We start from the raw sequence: 18,751 nt of genomic DNA, 5'->3' as shown, positions 1-18,751 counted from the left end.
CAGCTTATTCAAAACCTTTTCGAATAGTTAAGTCCGGAAGATACACCTTTCGCTCATAAACATTACAAAAACACGTTGTTTACAGAATGATGTAGACGTTCTCCGCCTTGTAACATGCATAATTTTAATGTCTTGATTTTTTAAGCATAGTAAAAAATTCTACGTCTGTATGTTCGAATCATGATAAACATTGCGCATCTTCGTAATATGTTTTGAGCTGCCTTGGCTCGCTGCACAGACAGCACACAACGAGCATGGATATAACAATTCGAGCGTTACTATAATTATGAAGGAGTAGAGTTGTCCTTTACTGATTGGATGTTATGTCAGGTAACAGGTAGCAGCGTGGCAGTTTTCATTTCAGCTTCCAGCAGCAGCAGACAGCCGCTTTGCGGGCGGTACCAAAGAGTGCCAGCCCCAGGAGTCAGCCGGGGTATCGAGAGATCAAGTGCGAGCAGCAAAGTGGGCGTGGGGGGGGGCGGTGGTTGGTTTGAGCGGCCACCCACCCGCAGCCCCCTTCCCCAGTAAGCCCTAGTCCTAGAGCTGGTGAGTGAAGGGCCGGCTACCCGCCAGGGGGATATGTCCAGGAGCTCGCGGTAGCGGATTGTGATGGGGGCGGGGGAGGGTGCACGCGCCAGTTGGATGGGGGACGCGTGCACACGCACGGGACGGGAGGGGAGGGAGAGCGCGCCGTGCGCGAGTCGAGTAGCTGTCGCCTTTGGAGATGGGAATGCTGTAGGCGGGGGGAATGGGGGACTTTGGCCGGCATGGCGCGCGCCCGCACGGGAGGGGGCGTGCACGCGCCTCTGGGGTGTTTTCCAGCTTTCCTTGAAAAAAAAATCCCCCGCGCCTCCCGGAGTGTGTCAGTCTGCGTGAGTGGGAGTGTGTCTGACACACAGTCTCAGCTGCTGGCAGCTCTCCATCACACTCACTCACTCACATTGCACATCAACAGAGCTCAGCTCCTGCCCAGGGAAACTCCTGTCCATCACTGCAGCAAGCAGCAGCATTAGCACCAGCCCCGCAGCCACAACTCACATTCCAGTTGCGGTGGGTTGGTGGGGAGGGGGGGGGAGTGGGGGGAATCACTGCCGTTCCCAACACTGGCGCAAAAAAAAACAAACCACCCCTGGAAAGCAACAGGAGAACAGGAGAGGCGAAATGCACCAGAATGCCACTGACTGAATGCTTTGTCAATCTCTCACAGACCGGTTCCTTGCTGCGGAATCCCTGGGAATAAGCAAAGGAGGAAGAACAACATCAAAAAGGAAAGTTTGGTTTGTGTTTGGGGGTCTCCCCTCACCGTCCTATCTCCAAGGCAGCATGAAATCTGCAGAGGAAGGTAAACTCGTTTTCCTACTGAACTTATTGGTTTGAGGACTTACTTTTCTTTAAGATTGTGACATGAGTTTCCCTTTCATCTGGTGACGTGAAATCGAGAACTGGGGATTCGCAAGGGTGGGTTGTTAAATTTGTGCGAGTGATTAATATTAACGAAAATATTTGCGTTTGGAATGAGAGAGTAAGAAATGCAATTCTTGATGTAAAATTGCAAGGTTAACAATTAAAATGCTGAGATTGGTGGAAGTGTTGATGTTGATAGGCAGTAAGGGTGTTTCCCCAGTCTTTTAATACAGTCTTTTCCCCACTGATACAGTGCAGACCTATGTAAAGTCCGGTTATTTGCTGAGGTCTCCTGTCTGCACACAGAAGAGTCCTTCTGTGCGCTCCTATTCATTGTCAGTAATGACCGAGATGCATTGGTGTGTCACATTAAAGACGTTTTCAGTCGGCTGAATATTGTTCGATATCCTTGTCCATCATTTGCACAATTTGCCCAGCTACTTAATGCAGCGACACCGCTGAGTAGTCGGAGGGGAAACTGTTTTGCTCTCTCTTGGCAGAAGTGGTCAGGGGGAGGAAGGGGGGGGAAAGAAAACTATCTGAATGGTCTAATTCAAAAGTCTGGGCAGCGGCAATCTCTGCCAAAGTACACATTCTAATTCAAACCCACTTGGCATTCATTCAAGATGTTACACGCGTCTCATGTGATTAATGAGCTGTCAACTGGATATAAAATGACCAGATTTTCATTTGAAAAAAAGAATTGTCCCATTCCCATATGTAAGACCATTTCCATTACGTAAACTCCGAACTGGCAACGCAAACGTAAACTATATTTCGTCAACATTGACTTAAACAGAGGTGAACGGCTGTGAGCTACTCCTCTTTTGTCATAGGACGACACAGCACGAAAGGAAGCCACTCTGCCCATCGTGCTTGTACTAGCTCTTTGAAGGAGTCCTTCGCAATTCCCCCACCTTCTTTTTATCCCTCACTTAAATCAATATTTTTAATTGAAGGCTAGCTCAGCGCAAGGCACTTTCAGGATGCGAACTGGGGGATGACAGGACATGTGTTTGTGCGTATTAATTTGTGTATGCGGCGGGTGTGGGAGTGCGCAGGTACCTTTGTCTGAGGGGATGCCTGCACGAGTGCCTGTCAAATTTGCGATTCAGTAAACAGAAAAGGGCTGAGGGGCGGGACCTGAACCATGTGGACACGAAAGAAGCACATCTCGGTATCAACCACTAGTGGCCTCCCGAGCAAGCAAAACATTAAGAGTGATACTAGCTGGATCTACAGTCAGTTAGACGAAGGCAATTTGAGATATGGATTTACGCAAGAATCTAGCATTCAAATGTAACAATGCGCGTTACATATACACTTGAGAAGAAATTGTTAATCCAACTTCGTGACATTTTAAATGTCCTTAGTGCTCCAACAAAGGACCACTTGCTTGAAAAGACAGCAGAGGTATACTTTTGACACGTCACTATATTGAAGCAGTCCAGGCTTAATCACACTGCAGATCTTGTTTTCCTTGACGTCAGCATTGAAGTGTGAATACTTCAGGAGGGAGTTTCGAGAGCACCACTCCGCTATAAAATCAGCAAAAAAGGCATGAATTTGCCTCCTCCTTTAAAGTGTAAATGGTAATTTTTTTTTAGGTTGCATTCATTTTTTAAAGATCTGAAGTTTTCAAAGGCTTGCAATTTGACTCCTGTCTTTCACACCCACAAACATTAAGGCTCCCATTTAAAAATAATTTCTGAAGAGTCTGCAATGAGAGGTTATCACAGATTAGGTGTATCTTGATCAAATTAAGTTTCTAAAACATGGGTATATGTTGAAAAAAAAAATCACTTGTAAGGCACCTTTTGCAATCACAGGATGTTCCAGTTAAGAAAGTATTCTTTGCACTGCAGTCATTGCTGTCTTGTAGGAAAGTTGGACACTAGGTTGACCACAGCAAACTCTTAAGTCGCAATGAGTTAATTGCCATAGTTTTCTGATGTGGAGCTACTGGTTTTGGACTGGGGTGGACAAAGTTAAAAATCACACAACACCAGATTATAGTCCAACAGGTTTACTTGGAAGTACTAGCTTTTGGAGCGCTGCTCCTTTGTCAGGTAGCAGTGCTTTGAAAGCTGGTACTTCCAAATAAACCTGTTGGGCTATAATCTGGTGTGTGACTTTTAAGTATATTTTTCTGAAGTAGTGCTTTTTTTGAATGATAAATATTGGCAAGTATATTATGGAGAGCTCATTTGTTCCTCTTAAGTTACCTGAGCAGGCAGACAGAATCTTAACACTACTTCTGAAAAAAAGCGCAACTAACAACACAGCATTTCCTCTGACCTGGTTAAACGACCACTAGTCATCCTTCTGTAATGAAAAAGCAGCCCTATGATTGGGTAAGATGATGGCAACCTTACTTTTTACCTTTTTCTCCATTCGTACTGGAGTGGAACTTAAACCCATAGCCTCCTGACTCAGAGGGGAAAGAAACTCCATGCCACAATTCACACCGTGTGACATCAAAGATGCGTGTCTTCAACAGATCAGATGCATAGATCCTGTTGAACACAGTCCACCCTGTAGCTGCCAGAAATTTCATTGGTGTTACTGGTTCCATTTCCACATTCTGCATCTACCCCAAAAAACACAAAGGTAGAAGTTTTACACATTACTGATACTGTCTGTGACACATTCTTACTAGCCATGTAGTCATAATTGGAACAGTAAAGTTTGTATAAAGAATATAGTGTCAACTGCCATTTGCCAACTCAGAATTGCAATATTGCAGATGACACTGATTCTTACCTAGTGGTAATCTAGTATAATTCCTTTACAGAAAACATGGAGTCAAACAACACAGAAGGTGGCCATTCAGACCAGTGTGCATATGCTGCTCTCTGAAAGATAGTCTGATACCCACTGTTGTTTCTTCAGAATATTGGAATTTTTTTACATTTCAAATGCTATCCGAAAATAATTGCCAAATCAGTGACCCCACTGTTTTAGTTAGTGATTTCCTGATCATACTAGCTTGTACATAAAAAAAGACTGATCATTTCTTTAGAATTGTTTTGCCAGTTATTTTAAGTATGTCCTTTGGTGACTGAACCATGAGCAAGTGTAAACAACTGTTCCTTCACAACTGTATTAAAACACCTGAACTTGCAGGTAAATCAGTTAAGAAACCATCCACTCTTGTTGCAATCAACTTAAGCTACCTGTGCCTCACCCCTATTAATTCCTCCCTGGTATCATTTCAGCACAAGAAATAAAAGTAGTCAAAGTAGCTGCATGCTTTCCTTATTTGCTGATTTAAACTTGATTATTGAGTAGAGGCAGAGATGAAGTGAGACACTCCGGGAAGGGAACTTCAAAGAGCAAATCAATCTTTTGCTTTATTTTTCTTGATATCTCCACTTTTATGTTGCCAGGTTAATTCCTTTGGTTAGCAGAATGATCACTCTCACACACATACATTACAAGATTTAGGAGAAATCTATTTGCACTAGATAATTGTTTTGTCTACAACATTGCCATTTTTTTGCAAAACAGACTGAAAGCTCAGTTGAAATTACTTTTTAAAAATCTAAAAAGGTTGTCCCCAAGGATTTGGTGCAATAACGACAACTTCTCTTTTTCTCTATAACTGAAATTTTATTTTAGGCCCCACCTATTTTTTAGAAGAGAAAGCACTTAAAAATAAACACGTGGGGCACATAAAAGAATGAGTGCATTATCCTACACCTACTTCATGTCTGTGTTTTCTAATTTCAAAATTGCCATCCTATTAACCTTTGTGTGAATTATTATGCTTTGATAGCTAAGCATTGCACTTGTGTACCAACAAATGACGAAGGGTACAAAAATAATTCATATTTAGGTAGCAAAATGGAAATGTTAGTGAAAAGAGACTATTATTTTAATTGAGTCTCAAATGTTTAAAAATAGTCATTTAAAAAAACAATTTTTAAATCTCTGTAGAGTTCTGAATTCATTGGTTTAACTTGTAAGGAAAGGAAATCCCCTTGGAGAGCATACCCACGTCTTATCAATGTTGTCTGCCTCGTCTAACAGATGGCACAAACCAGATCATAGAGTCCCTGTGATAAGAGGCTGATCATACCAATAACAGTGATAAGCAGATGTGCACCAACCAGATCCACTGTCTACACAACACAAGCTGAATGGATAGGTGCAGGCACCTTGCAAATATACAATTAGTAGGTCTTTCTTGATATGACCAGAAAATTGAACAATTTGAGATTGGAGAATGTGATAGGAGAACAATGCAGGAAAAGAGATTGGAACTTTTAATTTCAATGCTCAATTGTTATGGGAGACATGTTAAAAACAATGTAAAGCGATGATTTTTAAAAAACCAACAGACAAACCATATAAGTTAAAAAAAAAAGTTTGAAAAGTTAGAGACAAGTTGTCTTCTGACAATGAGAGTTTTGGTTTTTGGAATCCTGTAAATTAATTTCAGTGTAAACTTTTTGTAAGTTATATATTGTTTAGCAGGTAGTTTTTTGCATGTGCCAATTAAACACAATCTTCGAAATGAAATGACTGCACTAAAACATTGTGAATTATGTACTCAACCTCTTACCAATCAAATAAGTTCAGTGAATCATGTGCTCTTGCGGTGGAAATTTCATCAGTTCCAATAAAGCAAAGATTAAACATAAATTGTTAGGAGCTATATTAAGCTATAATGCCTACATAGTTACATGGAAGGAAAAGATGAATATTGCACATGGAAGTTTTATACATTTGATGGATAAAAGGAGATGCTAAGTAAGATGTTTTTATGTTTTCTTTTCTGTTTGAAAGTTTGGGATCAGGTCAATTGAGAATTAAAAGAAAAGTACCGAATCTTTGTCTTCATGCTACTGCCTTCATGCCTTATACCTCTCACCTCTGGTCCCTTTTGGTATTGAGTTTTTAGATATTTGAGGATGAAAAGATAACAAAGAAAACAGGAGAATTATGAAGCACCTTTCAATTAGTGTGATATAATTATGATATAAATAAGCAGTGGGGTAGTATATTGATCAAATTTTTCTTCAACTGATTTGAGTGAAATGCCAACAGAATTGTAAGGGTTGCTGCACTCACTGTCAAGCCAGCATGTGATTGAATAGATTGCCAAGGAACCTTAGCAATTGAACATTAACAGAAGTTAAAGGGAAACCTTCAGAAGGCTGAAGTCATACCTGTCGAAACATAAGCTGATGTGTTTGTTGGAGGCCAATCATCATATACACTGCAAGAATTTCTCAGTGAAGTGTCCTCCACCCAACCACTTTCATTGCATCATTAATAGCCCTTTCTCAACTTGACCTCAAAACTGGACCTATGCTCAACTTCAGTCACAGCTACTCTAATAAAATGAAACCACTCACACCAGCCTACATTGGAATCTAGATAATATCTTTGCTTGGACTGAAAGGTGGAAGGAAACTTCAGCAAAAAAATAAATTCACAAGGAAAAATAGCTATGTCCCCCAACCTTTAACATCACTGCCAAGTACTTCCAATATTGTCACCTTGAACTCCATAATTGACCAGAAAGCTGAATGCATGAGGCATGGTCAACACTGTGGCTACTAGAGCAGTGCTGAAGGCTAGGAAACCTATAACTCAATGACTAACTCATTGCAGCCCCTCATTATCCATATAAGATCCAAATTGGGTATGTATTGGAATACTCATAATTTAAATGGTTGGTGCAGCTCAAGAAAGATGAAGAACCTCAATACCATGCAGCTTGGAACAGTTTATAGGGTGCCCTGTATTCAGTGCCAGCACACTATGGCTGTAGTTTTTGGATAGTGTACAAGTTACACTGTAGCAACTTGCCAACATTATTGCAACAATATACCTTGGTAGACCAAGAAGAACCAGCAATAATATCTTGGGAATACGTCACATGCAAGTATCTCTCCAAATCTCTCATTGATATGACTTGTGAATACAATTTTGTTTGTCATTGATCAATGTGCTGGAATTCCCTAACCAATACCTGTGTGAGAAAATGTTCACCATAAAAACTGGAGCAGTTGGAGAGGACTACTGCCATCTCCTCAGAACAACTAGGAATGGGCAATAAATGTGGTCTTGTTAATGTTGCCAACATCCAGAGAACAAATGAAATAAAAATTGGCAGCTTTAAAAACAAAAGTGAGGAGATGGATTCCTGTTAATAAATTGGTTACAGGGTTGTAGTTCTGGTAAGGAACCCATGGGAGATTGAAGAATAAACTAATTGGAGGAAAGGTCTTCCGCTCAAATGCATGAACATGTTACTGCTAATGCCATTTGAGTAGCAGATAACACAGAAAAACTGAAATAGCAATAGAGTATATTACATTGTGAATGCCAGAAATTAAAGAATAAAACGCGGCTTGAAACGATTAATTTTGGATTTATAGCCTAAAACAATAATATAAGCTAGAACACATGGAGGTTGGAAATTTGAAATAGAAATAAAAAAGTGTTGTTAATGCTTGCAGGTCAAACAACATCTGTGAATTAACTTTTCAGGTCGAGGTGACCTTTAAAAAAAACCCCTCAGTTTATCAGATTTTTAAAAAATACATGATTTTTTCTCTCTGTGAGAGTATGATTGATATCCCGACCTGTGAAGTTAAATCAGCTAACATGAATCAGTATTCAGATTAGAACCGTTCAGTCATATATTTCTATAACTGTGCTGAAGTGACCTTTGTTTTCAGTGTAGAAAGTGCACGCGGTGGGGGGGGGGTGCGCATAGATGGAGTGTTCTCACATAGATATTAAAATATGAGGAGAGGAACGCACTGTGTGACTCTTGAAACCCGGAAACCGATTGAGTGCGATTACGAAGGAAATTAACTCGTCGAAACACAGAGGAGAGAAAAAACCGTGAACTGTAGCTGCAGCAAAAACAAAATAGATAGCAGCTGGGTGGTTGTCCAGAAGAGGTCGATCGTTGCAGGAGTAACAGCGATGGTGTGCTTTTTATTTACACTGTGAAGAGTTGGCAAGTTTAATTCACTCCGAAGCCTCGGACCAGAGTCGCTTTCCTGGAATGCAGCGTGTCGGAGGGGAAAGTGGAGTGGGTACCGCTGAGCCGTCACCTCCGAGCAACTCCGCACCCATGACCTCCGTATGCCAGGATGAGGAAGAGTTTGACTTCAGCTTCCTCTTCGAGTTTAACCAGCGCGATGCAGCCTCGGGCAGCCCCGGAGGTTTGTACAGTACACACACGACTTTGAGATTTTCCCAAGGCTGTGCTGGGAGACCCGCACTGACTTCTACCTAACATGGGACGCTCGTTCTTCCCTACTCTGTTTTATTTACCCCCTTTCTATGGGAACAGGTCGGAAGCAGTTGAGTACAGTCGGGGGTATTTGCCCTCTCGGCGCACCTGTTGAAAGACAGCTTATATTAAGTGGCAGAAATGTATGAAAGAGGCGGTAATTGCCATCGTTACATGTTAGATTGTGAGTTGAACATACCCACGTGCCTGTGCATTTATTCTTGTGACACTGCTCTAATCTATATACGCCCTTAATTTCCTGTTTTTCTTCTGTTCAGCTGAAAATGCGGTCAAATCTCTTATGTCGCGACATCATTTGCCGATTTGTTGCCTCTCCTTAATTAACTCCCACTTGCATTTAAACACAGCGCTTGTCTAGAAACTGGTATCAAAAATCATTCGGGGAGAAAAAAACGGGTTGACTACTCGGGCTCTTTTACCCCTTTATTAATGGCTAAACACTCTTGTGCAAAATAGCTCGAATTGGCCGGGACTGGAAGGGTGCTTCTAATATTAAGGTGACCGCTTTGGTGATGATTTTGAGGATAACTTGTGTTTTATTTGTTGGCCTGTGGAACTGTTTTAACAATTGCTAAGTCTGAGAAAAGGAACACTCTGGATAACACCGTGTACCAGGTTATTTAATGTTAAGTCAGTGAATACAGGTCATGGATATTTAGCAATGATCAGAACAATCAGACGGGAACCACTACTCTGTTTTGTCAAACGATTGTGGATGATATAGAACTTCTAGGTTAACAATGACCAGCTCAGAGCCATCTGTTCAACTATTTTTAAAATCTCCACTTCCTCACACCGATTCCATCCTCCCACACGATTGTTCATTCAGAATCAAGTTAAACCATGTGTCACCTCTGTGTCCTTTTTAATCCGCTCCAGTATTAAGTTTCACTTTGTACATCCTAATGATCACCACTAAGGCCTCCTCTGCACTTGATTCATTCTGCAAATGCAGGAGATGCTGAGCATAATCTTGCCCCCACCCCCAGTCCGCTTCTATAAGGCTCGAGCTCTTCTTGTTCGTCATGGTTCCCTCTGTATTCCACAATCTGGAAGTCTTCTAAAACTAAACTACATTTTATCCACCAATGTCCATTTCACTTCTCATCACATGCACTCTTTTTGTCCTCATCCACAAATCCCTCCATGGATTTTTTTTCTCCATTTCTGCAGCTATCAGCTATATTTACATCGTCTGCTCATGTGACTCAGCTTCCTTCAATCCCTCCCTCCTTTACAACCTTTAGCTACATTTACAGAATAATTGCAGAAGGAGGCTGTTCAGCCCATTTCGTCAGTGCTCCAAATAAGCATCTCCCTCAGTGCTAGTCTCTTGTTTTCTCCCCAAACATTGTTCCATTTCAAATAACAGTTTAATTCTCTCTTGAATGCTTCACTTGAATCTGCTTCCACTGTATTCTCAAACCTCGCATTCCAAAATCTAACCATAGAGTCATAGAGATGGACAGCACAGAAACAGACCCTTCATTCCAACTCGTCCATGTTGACCAGATATCCTAACTTTATCTAGTCCCATTTACTAGCATTTGGCCCATATCCCTCCAAACCATTCATATTGATATACCCATCCAGATGAGTTTTAAATGCTGTAATTGTACCAGCCTCCACCACTTCCTCTGGCAGCTTATTCCATGCACACACCACTCTGTGTGAAAAAGATCTCCTTCGATCCTTGTTATATCTATCCCTTCTCACCCCAAATCTATGCCCGCTAGTTCTGGACTCCCCCCAACCCCACGGAAAAGACCTTGTCTATTTAACCTATCCATGCCCCTCATGATTTTATAAACCTCTATAAGGTCACCCCTCAGCCTCCAACACTCCAGGGATAACAGCCTTAGCCCTATTCAACCTCTCCTATAGCTCAAATCCTCCAACCATGGCAACATCCTTTTAAATCTTTGCTAAGCCCTTCCAAGTTTCACAACATTCCTCTGATAGGAAGGAGACCAGAAATGCACTCAATATTCCAGAAGTGGCCTAACCAATGTCCTGTACAGGAGGAGTATGACCTCCCAACTCCTGTACTCAATAACTGACCAATAAAGGAAAGCATACGAAACGCCTTCTTCATTGTCCTACTTACATGGACTCTACGTTCAAGGAACAATGAGCCTACACTCCAAAGTCTCTCTGTTCAGCAACAGTCCTCAGGACCTTACCATTAAGTGTATAAGTCCTGCTAAGATTTGCTTTTCCAAAATGCAGCATCTTGCATTTATCTAAATTAAACTCCATCTGCCACTCCTCAACCAATTGGCCCATCTGATCAAGATCCCATTGTACTCTGAGGTAACCTTCTTTGCTGTCAATCTAGTCCCACCTGCCAGCCCCTGAAAGATGTGGGCCAAGATGATGAAATGGGTGAGACATCCCCAAGTCGAGAACAAAAGACCCCATCTCCTAACCAAATGTTGAATGGCAAACTGAGATTCTTGCTTGTGATCAGTGAGAAAAGCAGCAAGAATCCTTTGTGCGTGAATGATCACTTATTTAGAGTCTCATTATTACCTAACCTGCATTTTCACATTCTACTGTCCGTTGGATGGAAACTAGGTAATGAGAATTCCCAATGTGAAAGTCAGAGCAATTACCTGGTGACTGCAACTCAATGCTGGAGTCCAAGTGATACCAGGCACCAACATTTCAAATCTCGCTCCAATGACAACAACTTCACGCACCCCATATACATGGACCATGGCATTCCTTGCTTACCAGTTTCATCACATTAATCCAATTACAGTATGGTCCTGCACTTCAATGCTGCCACTTTGAAGTGCAACAGCTCTGCTCCATGTAGTAGGAGAAAGAGAGGACTGCAGATGCTGGAGCTAAGAGTCGAGAGTGTGATGCTGGAAAAGCACAGCAGATCAGGCAGCATCTGAGGAGCAGGAAAATTGATGTTTCAGGCATAAGCCCTTCATCAGGAATGAGGCTTGTGGGTTGGGGCTGTGAGATAAATGGGAGAGGGGATGGGGTTGGGAGGAAGGTAGCTGAGAAAGAGATAGGTGGATGAAGGTGAGGGAGAAGGTGATAGGTGAAAAGGGGGAGCGATGGACGAGTCCGGAGGGTGGTGCCGAGTTGGAGGCTTGGACTAAGATAATGTGAGGGGAGGGGAAATGAGGAAGCTGTTGAACTCCAGATTTATCCCATGTGGTTGCAGGGTCCCAAGGCGGGATATGAAGCGTTCCTCCTCTAGGCGTTGGGTGGTAACGGTTTGGCGGTGGAGGAGGCACAGGAACTGCATGTCCTTGACAGAATGGGAGGGAAAGTTGAAGTGTTCAGCCACAGGGCAGTGGGGGTTGGTGGGTGCAGGTATCCCAGTGACGTTCTCTGAAATGATTCACAAGAAGGCATCCTGTCTCCCCTGTCTCACCAGGTGCAACAGATGCAGTCGATGACATTGGTAGAGGTACAGGTGAATTTCTGACAGATGTGGAAGGATCTCTTGGGGATTCATGTAATAGTATTGCACTAATTATTTGAGTACAAAGATGAATATTCAGCTAATAATTTGGAGGGTCCTTGCAATATCCCTTAGTGCTCACTCACTTTGTGCTTACTTGGCTCACAGCAACATAGTCTTCCCTTTTTGTACTTTACCTCCTCAGCCAGAGCTATCAGGCTTTTGTCTTGCCTGCCTTTGAGCACAGTCATTGAGCCAGCCACTTGTCATGGTTGTCAGCAGTGATCAGTTCAGGGGCTGGACATGTCATTGTATAGCACCATGCTATGACAATGCCACATGTGCACCATGTGCCAGACACACTACATGACATCACCAAGCGACAATGTCTCAAAATCTAAGGGTAATAGTCCACAGACAGGGAGTCCTGGCACAATAAATCAAGGGCATTGTCAGTGGCAGTTCAGGACCTGGGCATGCTCAATTGGCAATTCTGTGTGGTCAGTCAGGATCCTCCCCTCCTAAGGAGTGAGGAGCCTCATCTCTTTCTGCCCGATTAGTGAGTCATTTTGTCTTGGAATAAGTCAAGGGGAGGGCAGGGAGAGTTAAGTAAATGGCTGGCACAGTTGGTGCAAGTTGAGGGAAGAATGAGTAAGTAGGAGGTGCAGTTTCCATACAGGTTCTCCCAGTCTGGGGGAATTGGAAGGAGGAGTGTGACTGAGGGAAGTTGTTGCATATAACATTAAGCATGATCCTTGGTGGAGGTAGGTGTATGAGCAGAGAGTGAGTGTGAGGTAGCAGAGAGGAGATGGTAGCATTTACTCTGGAAGAAGAAGGTCATTGACCTTTTGTCAACATTGCTGGACACTCCTCCAACAGGAGTAAGGGCTGAAATATTTTTACCTAGTTTTTCTACATTACAATAATAACTGTGTTTCAAAATAACATTTTTGGCTTTGCCATACGTTGAGGAATCCCAAGATCTTGAAAGTTGCCATATAAACAAAAAAAATTATATTTCCTGTTCTTTCTCTCCTTACATTTATTTGCTTTCTGTCTTGGGTCACTGTTTCTGTGGAGATTGCACACTCTCCCCATGTCTGTGGGTGTTTCCTCCAGGTGCTCCGGTTTCCTCCCACAGTCTAAAGATGTGCAGTTTAGGTGGAGCGGCAATGCTAAACTGTCCATAGTGTCCAGTGATGTGCAGGCGAGGTGGATTAGCCATGAGAAATGCAGGGTTACAGGGATAGGGTAGATGGGTGAGTCCAAGTGAGATGCTATGTGGAGGGTCGTTGTGGACTTGATAAGCCAAATCGTCTGCTTCCACACTGTAGGGATTCTATGATTATTGGAAAGTATGAATCTACATATGGATTTTTCTGCTCTGTTGCTATTATTACAATTTCCATCTGTAATGAAAACTCAAAGAAACTTTAATGAAAAACAAATGACTTCACAAAAAAAGAAGCTGACAACCAACTAATTAACAAGCTATCTGAGTATCTTGAGTTTAAAATGTCCAAGAAATTAATCTTGTTGCTTAAGCTTTTGGAGATTTCCATCTAATATTTGTAGGAGTCTACTGAAACCTTTTACAAGTCAACTTTGGTGATTAAAATGCACTTTATCGCAATGAATATGAGTTATTCTCCATTAGCTACTTTGTGTCGTTAATATTGCCAGCTAAGTGAATGAAAAATGATTAAACTTGATTACTGATATTGTTCCCCCAACCAATCTAAATTCCATAGAATTTACAGCTTCACTAATGACAGAAATGATTTTTAAAGATTGTCTTTTGTCAAAACAGTCGGTGAATTCTGGAATTTGTGGAGGTGAAGTATGCTAGTGCTGATAATAGCTTTAATTTTCCCTACACCAGTTCCTCTCTGAGTGAGAATGATCTCTCTGCATCTGCTTGTATTCACTGCTGCCAGGTGGTCAGCCACAGTGTTTGGAGAGGGGGGTAGATTTAGAGCAGCGGAAGGGGGAATGCAATCCTAAAACATGTCTTCCGAAGTAGTCTTCTCTACATCAGGGTGACAAAGCGCGAACTTAGGGAACAGTTCGCCGAGCATCTCAGCCGGGCCCGCAGGGGCTGACTAGACCTCCCAGTCACAGCCCATTTTAATACCCCTTCCCACTCCCTTTCTGCCATGATCATTCTTGGCCTCCTCCATTGCCACAACATATCAAAACACAAATTAGAGGAACAACACCTCATCTTCCGCCTGGGCAACCCACAAGCCAGAGGACTCAACACTGAGTTCTCCAATTTCAAATAACCTCCCTTCCCTTTCCCTGACTCCCTTGTCAGCCCCTCCCCCTCCCTTCCACTCCTCCCAGCCACCAACCAGATTCATTCCTCCCATTGACCAACTCCAGGTCATACCCTCTACCTATCTTCACCTATCCCCACTTCACCACCCCTTTTATCTGCAGCTCCTCCTACACCCATCCCCAGCCTTGAAGAAGGGTTACACCTGAAATGTTGACTTCTCCACCTCCTGATTCTGCTTGGTTTGCTGTGCTCTTCCAGCCTCCCGCTTGTCTAACTTGGATTCCAGCATCTGCAGGTTTCTAGTCTCTAGGAGATCAGCCACTACAGTGTCCAACTGCTAGTCTGTCTTGCGCCATCTTCACACTTCCACTGTAGCTTGTCTGCAACTACTTTGTGACATTCATTGTTCAGCTACCTTTTGGTTGACCCTCTTTCAGCTGTGCATCACTTTGCACTCTAACAGAAATCTCTGTAGCTTCTCAGTTCTGATCAAACAGCTAGAAAACTGAGAATTCATTTTCTGTGTCTTTTTCCAGACTTCTTCTTGCTCCCTGTATTTCAATACCATTTTTATTTATCTTGGAGTCCGTGAATCAAATTTTTAGCATAATTTTCATCCACTTTTCAAAACTCTCTTATTTTCCCACATTTATTTCTTCATTGCTCAACATTAAATTTTGAATAATTTGCACTGAAGAACTCTGCTCACTAGGAACTGGTGCTGCTGTGTTTACGTTCTGATGGCCATCATCCACGCACTAGTCATTTCTGGCAAATAAGCTAAATCCAACTCACTTATCCTGGTGCTCACATGATACCAGCTTGTCATAGACCTGAATCTGCCATGAGGACAGGAAAACCAGATATAGTTGTGAAAATGCCTCAGGCTAGTTCAGAGATGGAGGTGTCTGTGAATCCGAACTAAAATAACACGGTTTTAAATGTAGCCAGATATTGGCAAAAATGGCAAATACAAGAAGTAACAAGGAGACATTCTTCCCATCAGTCTGGATTCTATTGATGTCCAAGTTTTGAAAGTAAATTGAGTAAACCAAAGTACTGCCATCACAGAGTCACAAAATTCTTATGGTGCGGAAGGAAACCATTCAGCTCCAGCTCTCTGACCATTTTAACTTTGTGTCAATCTACCTTTTCCCTGTGAAGCACAAATTGTTTCCGTTCAAATAATCACGTAATGCCCTCTTGAATACCTCATTTGAACCTGCTTTCACAACATTTCGAAGCTGTGCATTTTATACCCTAACTACTCACCATCTGAAAATGTTTTTTGTTTCATCTCACATACACTTTATTTTTAAAACACTTTTAAACTGTGTCCTTTGGTTCTCAGTCCATTTCTGAGCAGGAACAGTTTCTCCCAATCTACGCTATTCATTTACCTCATGACTTTGAAGGTTTTTGGCACGGTGGCTCAGTTGTTAGCACTGCTGCCTCCAGCGCCAGTGACCCAGGTTCAATTCCAGCCTCGGGTGACTGTCTGTGTGGAGTTTGCACATTCTCCCCATGTCTGCTTGCATTTCCTCTGGGTGCTCCAGTTTCCTTCCACAATCCAAAGATGTGCAAGTTTTCGTGATTGGACCATGTTAAATTTCCCCATAGCATTCAGGGATGTGTAGGTTAGGTGCATTAGTCAGGGGTAAATATAGTGAAGGGGGATGGGATACTCTTCAAAGGGTTGGTGTTTACTTGTTGGGCTGAAGAGCCTGTTTCCACACTGTAGGGGATTCTAATTCTAAATCTCCCCTCAACTTTGTACTCTCTGTGGAAGCAGTCCCAACTTCTCCAATCTATATTCATAACAAAAGTTTCCATGTTAGGGAAAACTGCAAGGGTGTAGAGGTAAATTTGTGATTTTGCTAGTTTAAAGACAGTACAATTTTTTCCCCAAATGTTTTGTACATATCTGCATGTGAAAATGAGTAATTTTGACCAAGTTGGGAGAAGAATTTCTTTGGGTATTCAATGACAACATTGGAAGGGACTGGGAAGGGGTATTTTCTAGCTGTGTAAACCTATTTTACATTCTTATTTGGATTTTATACATGCATTCAAGAATGTGTGTTAAAGTCTCCATAATAATTAATTATTAAGCAGATGACCTTTGATATCCATTCTTTATGAAAATAATTCTGGTATAATGCTAGACATATGAAATATTTTACATTGTGAAAAGGTGGCAATGGTGAAAAATGTCAGTGTTTGTTGGCATTACGCAATAAAACTGACCATTCTGACATGCAATTATACACTCATCCATAAGTTGTCATCCATGATTCCATTCTCCTCCACAGAGTGCACTGTTTAAGTCAGTGCTGATGGAAATAATCCAGAAATCACTAATTTGATGTGAACTTTCACTTTGCAATTCTTAGTTTTGTTGTAATGGGGTTTATAATGGTGAACAAAGTCACAATCACTAGGCGAAAGTGAGTATTGCAGATGCTGGAGGTTAGAGTCAGGAGTGTGGTGCTGGAAAAGCACAGCAGGTCAGGCAGCATCCGTGGAGCAGGAATCCCGATGAAGGACTTCTGCCCGAAACGTCAATTTTCCCGCTCCTCGGATGCTGCCTGACCTGCTGTGCTTTTCCAGCACCACACTCCCGATTCTAAAGTCACAGTCACTGCTGAGCCTGAAAAACTAATCCACAAGAGAAGAATGACTGACTTATCTAATATGAGAAATATTTTTATTTTTAAAAATTATGATTACGATATATCAATTTCCACATTAATCTCAAATATTTATATATATATATGTCAATCTTTATATTGCTTCCCTGTAAAATTACTAAATGTTGAAACATCGTCAGCAATTTTTATGTCATGGTTTGCTGTGTGTGTTGGATGCTGGGGATGCCCTGAAGTTGGTGTATTAAATTAGCATTTGGAAAAATTAAATCCATGCAAGATAGAGTGCTAGATCTTTGTGGGCAGCTTCAAGGTCAGCAGCAAGTGCCATCACTTCAGCACTGACCACAAAATCCAGGCCATTAAATCAATGTGAAACTAAAATATAAAATCCTTCATTTTCTACGATTGTTTTGAGATAAATTTGATTCCTTCACTCTGAGGAATTTTCCAAGTTTCAAGTGCATTTATGTCTAACAGAAACAACGGCTCTCCATGCTTAGCAAAGAGTGGGGCTGGTCAATATTTGCATTTGGGTCTTCCTTCATGATAGCTCTATTGCAGCTGTTCCATGATGTGACTGATGGTAGACTCCACCCTAACTGACTGTGTCCAGTAATTGAAGAGGATTAGACTGGAAAGCAACCAGAATACTGGGCTGCATCAGTGGGCTAAGATTCAAGTCGAGCTGAAAATGCTGCAGCATCTGCAGTCCTCACTTTCTCCTCTAAGATTCAAGTTGAAGATGGATCAATAGACTATGATAGACTATGGGCGGCACGGTGTCTCATGGGCAGCAAGGTGGCTCAGTGGTTAGCATTACAGTGCCAGGGTTGGGTTCAATTCCAGCCTTGGGTAACTCTGTGTGGAGTTTGCACATTCTCCCTGTGTCTGTGTGAGTTTCCTCCCGGTGCTCTGGTTTTCCCAAAGATGTGCAGGTTAGGTGAATTGGCAATGCTAAATTGCCCATAGTGTTCGGGGATGTGTGGGTTAGGTGCATTAGTCGGGGGAAATGTCGAATATTAGAGTAGGGGAATGGATGTGGATGGATTACGCTTCAGGGGGTCAGTGTTGACTTGTTGGGCCAAATTGCCTGTTTCCACACTGTAGGGAATCTATGAATCAGTCTGATCACTGAGGCACAACAGAAAGATCCAAGGATTAGGAAATAATGTGGTAGAGGGCCATGAGCCTGATGCTGAGCACCAGAGGAAATGAATTGGGGGAATCTTTTCATAGAGACGCATTAGATGTAGTATTTAGAATTAAAACAATTCGACATCTGCCTGACAAGGTGGAATTTGTTTGCTCTCTTTCATAAATAATTTAGGAACTCCACCTTTTAAGAATAATTTAAGTGTGAATTGTTTTGGGACACTCTGAAGGTGAGAAAGGAACTAGATCAATTTTGGGTGTTTCCTTGTCTTAGTTTAACTAAGAACAGTTAATCCTGAGCATTATTGCAAGTTAAGCCACACCGCAGGATGAAGAGGTAAGAGGTAAAATGCAAGTTCAGGATTGATGTAGAAAAGCATTTCTCCAAGTGTCCCAAAACACTTTGCAGATAATAAATGACACGTAAGGCATAATGTAAATTGGCCAAGATAATGCCATAAATATTTTTACCTTCTTCTTCAATGGAAGTGTTTAACATAAGCTAGATTTAACACTTTATCTTGCAGGAAACTGAAGGTGACATTCTATTGAAA

General features: G+C 42.0%; 1 protein-coding gene across 3 annotated transcripts in view; it reads left to right on the top strand.

Annotated features, from left to right (window-relative positions):
* Positions 1-437: 437 nt before the first annotated feature.
* nfatc1 (nuclear factor of activated T cells 1) overlaps positions 438-18,751 on the top strand; it is a 283,786-nt gene continuing 265,472 nt past the window's right edge. The window contains exons 1-2 of one of the 3 annotated variants that reach the window (XM_072570842.1): positions 438-546; positions 1,208-1,342. In XM_072570842.1, coding sequence (XP_072426943.1) covers positions 1,324-1,342 — 19 coding nt within the window. In that variant the 5' untranslated portion in view covers positions 438-546; positions 1,208-1,323. Of the gene's footprint in view, positions 547-1,108; positions 1,343-8,213; positions 8,595-18,751 lie in introns of those variants that run through there. The other 2 variants (XM_072570841.1, XM_072570840.1) reach the window with 2 other exon arrangements.

This window comes from Chiloscyllium punctatum, chromosome 5 (genome assembly GCF_047496795.1).
Source record: "Chiloscyllium punctatum isolate Juve2018m chromosome 5, sChiPun1.3, whole genome shotgun sequence".
Taxonomy (NCBI): domain Eukaryota; kingdom Metazoa; phylum Chordata; class Chondrichthyes; order Orectolobiformes; family Hemiscylliidae; genus Chiloscyllium; species Chiloscyllium punctatum.
The sequence above is the reverse complement of the archived record's forward strand: the minus strand, read 5'-3'. Positions and strand labels throughout refer to the sequence as shown.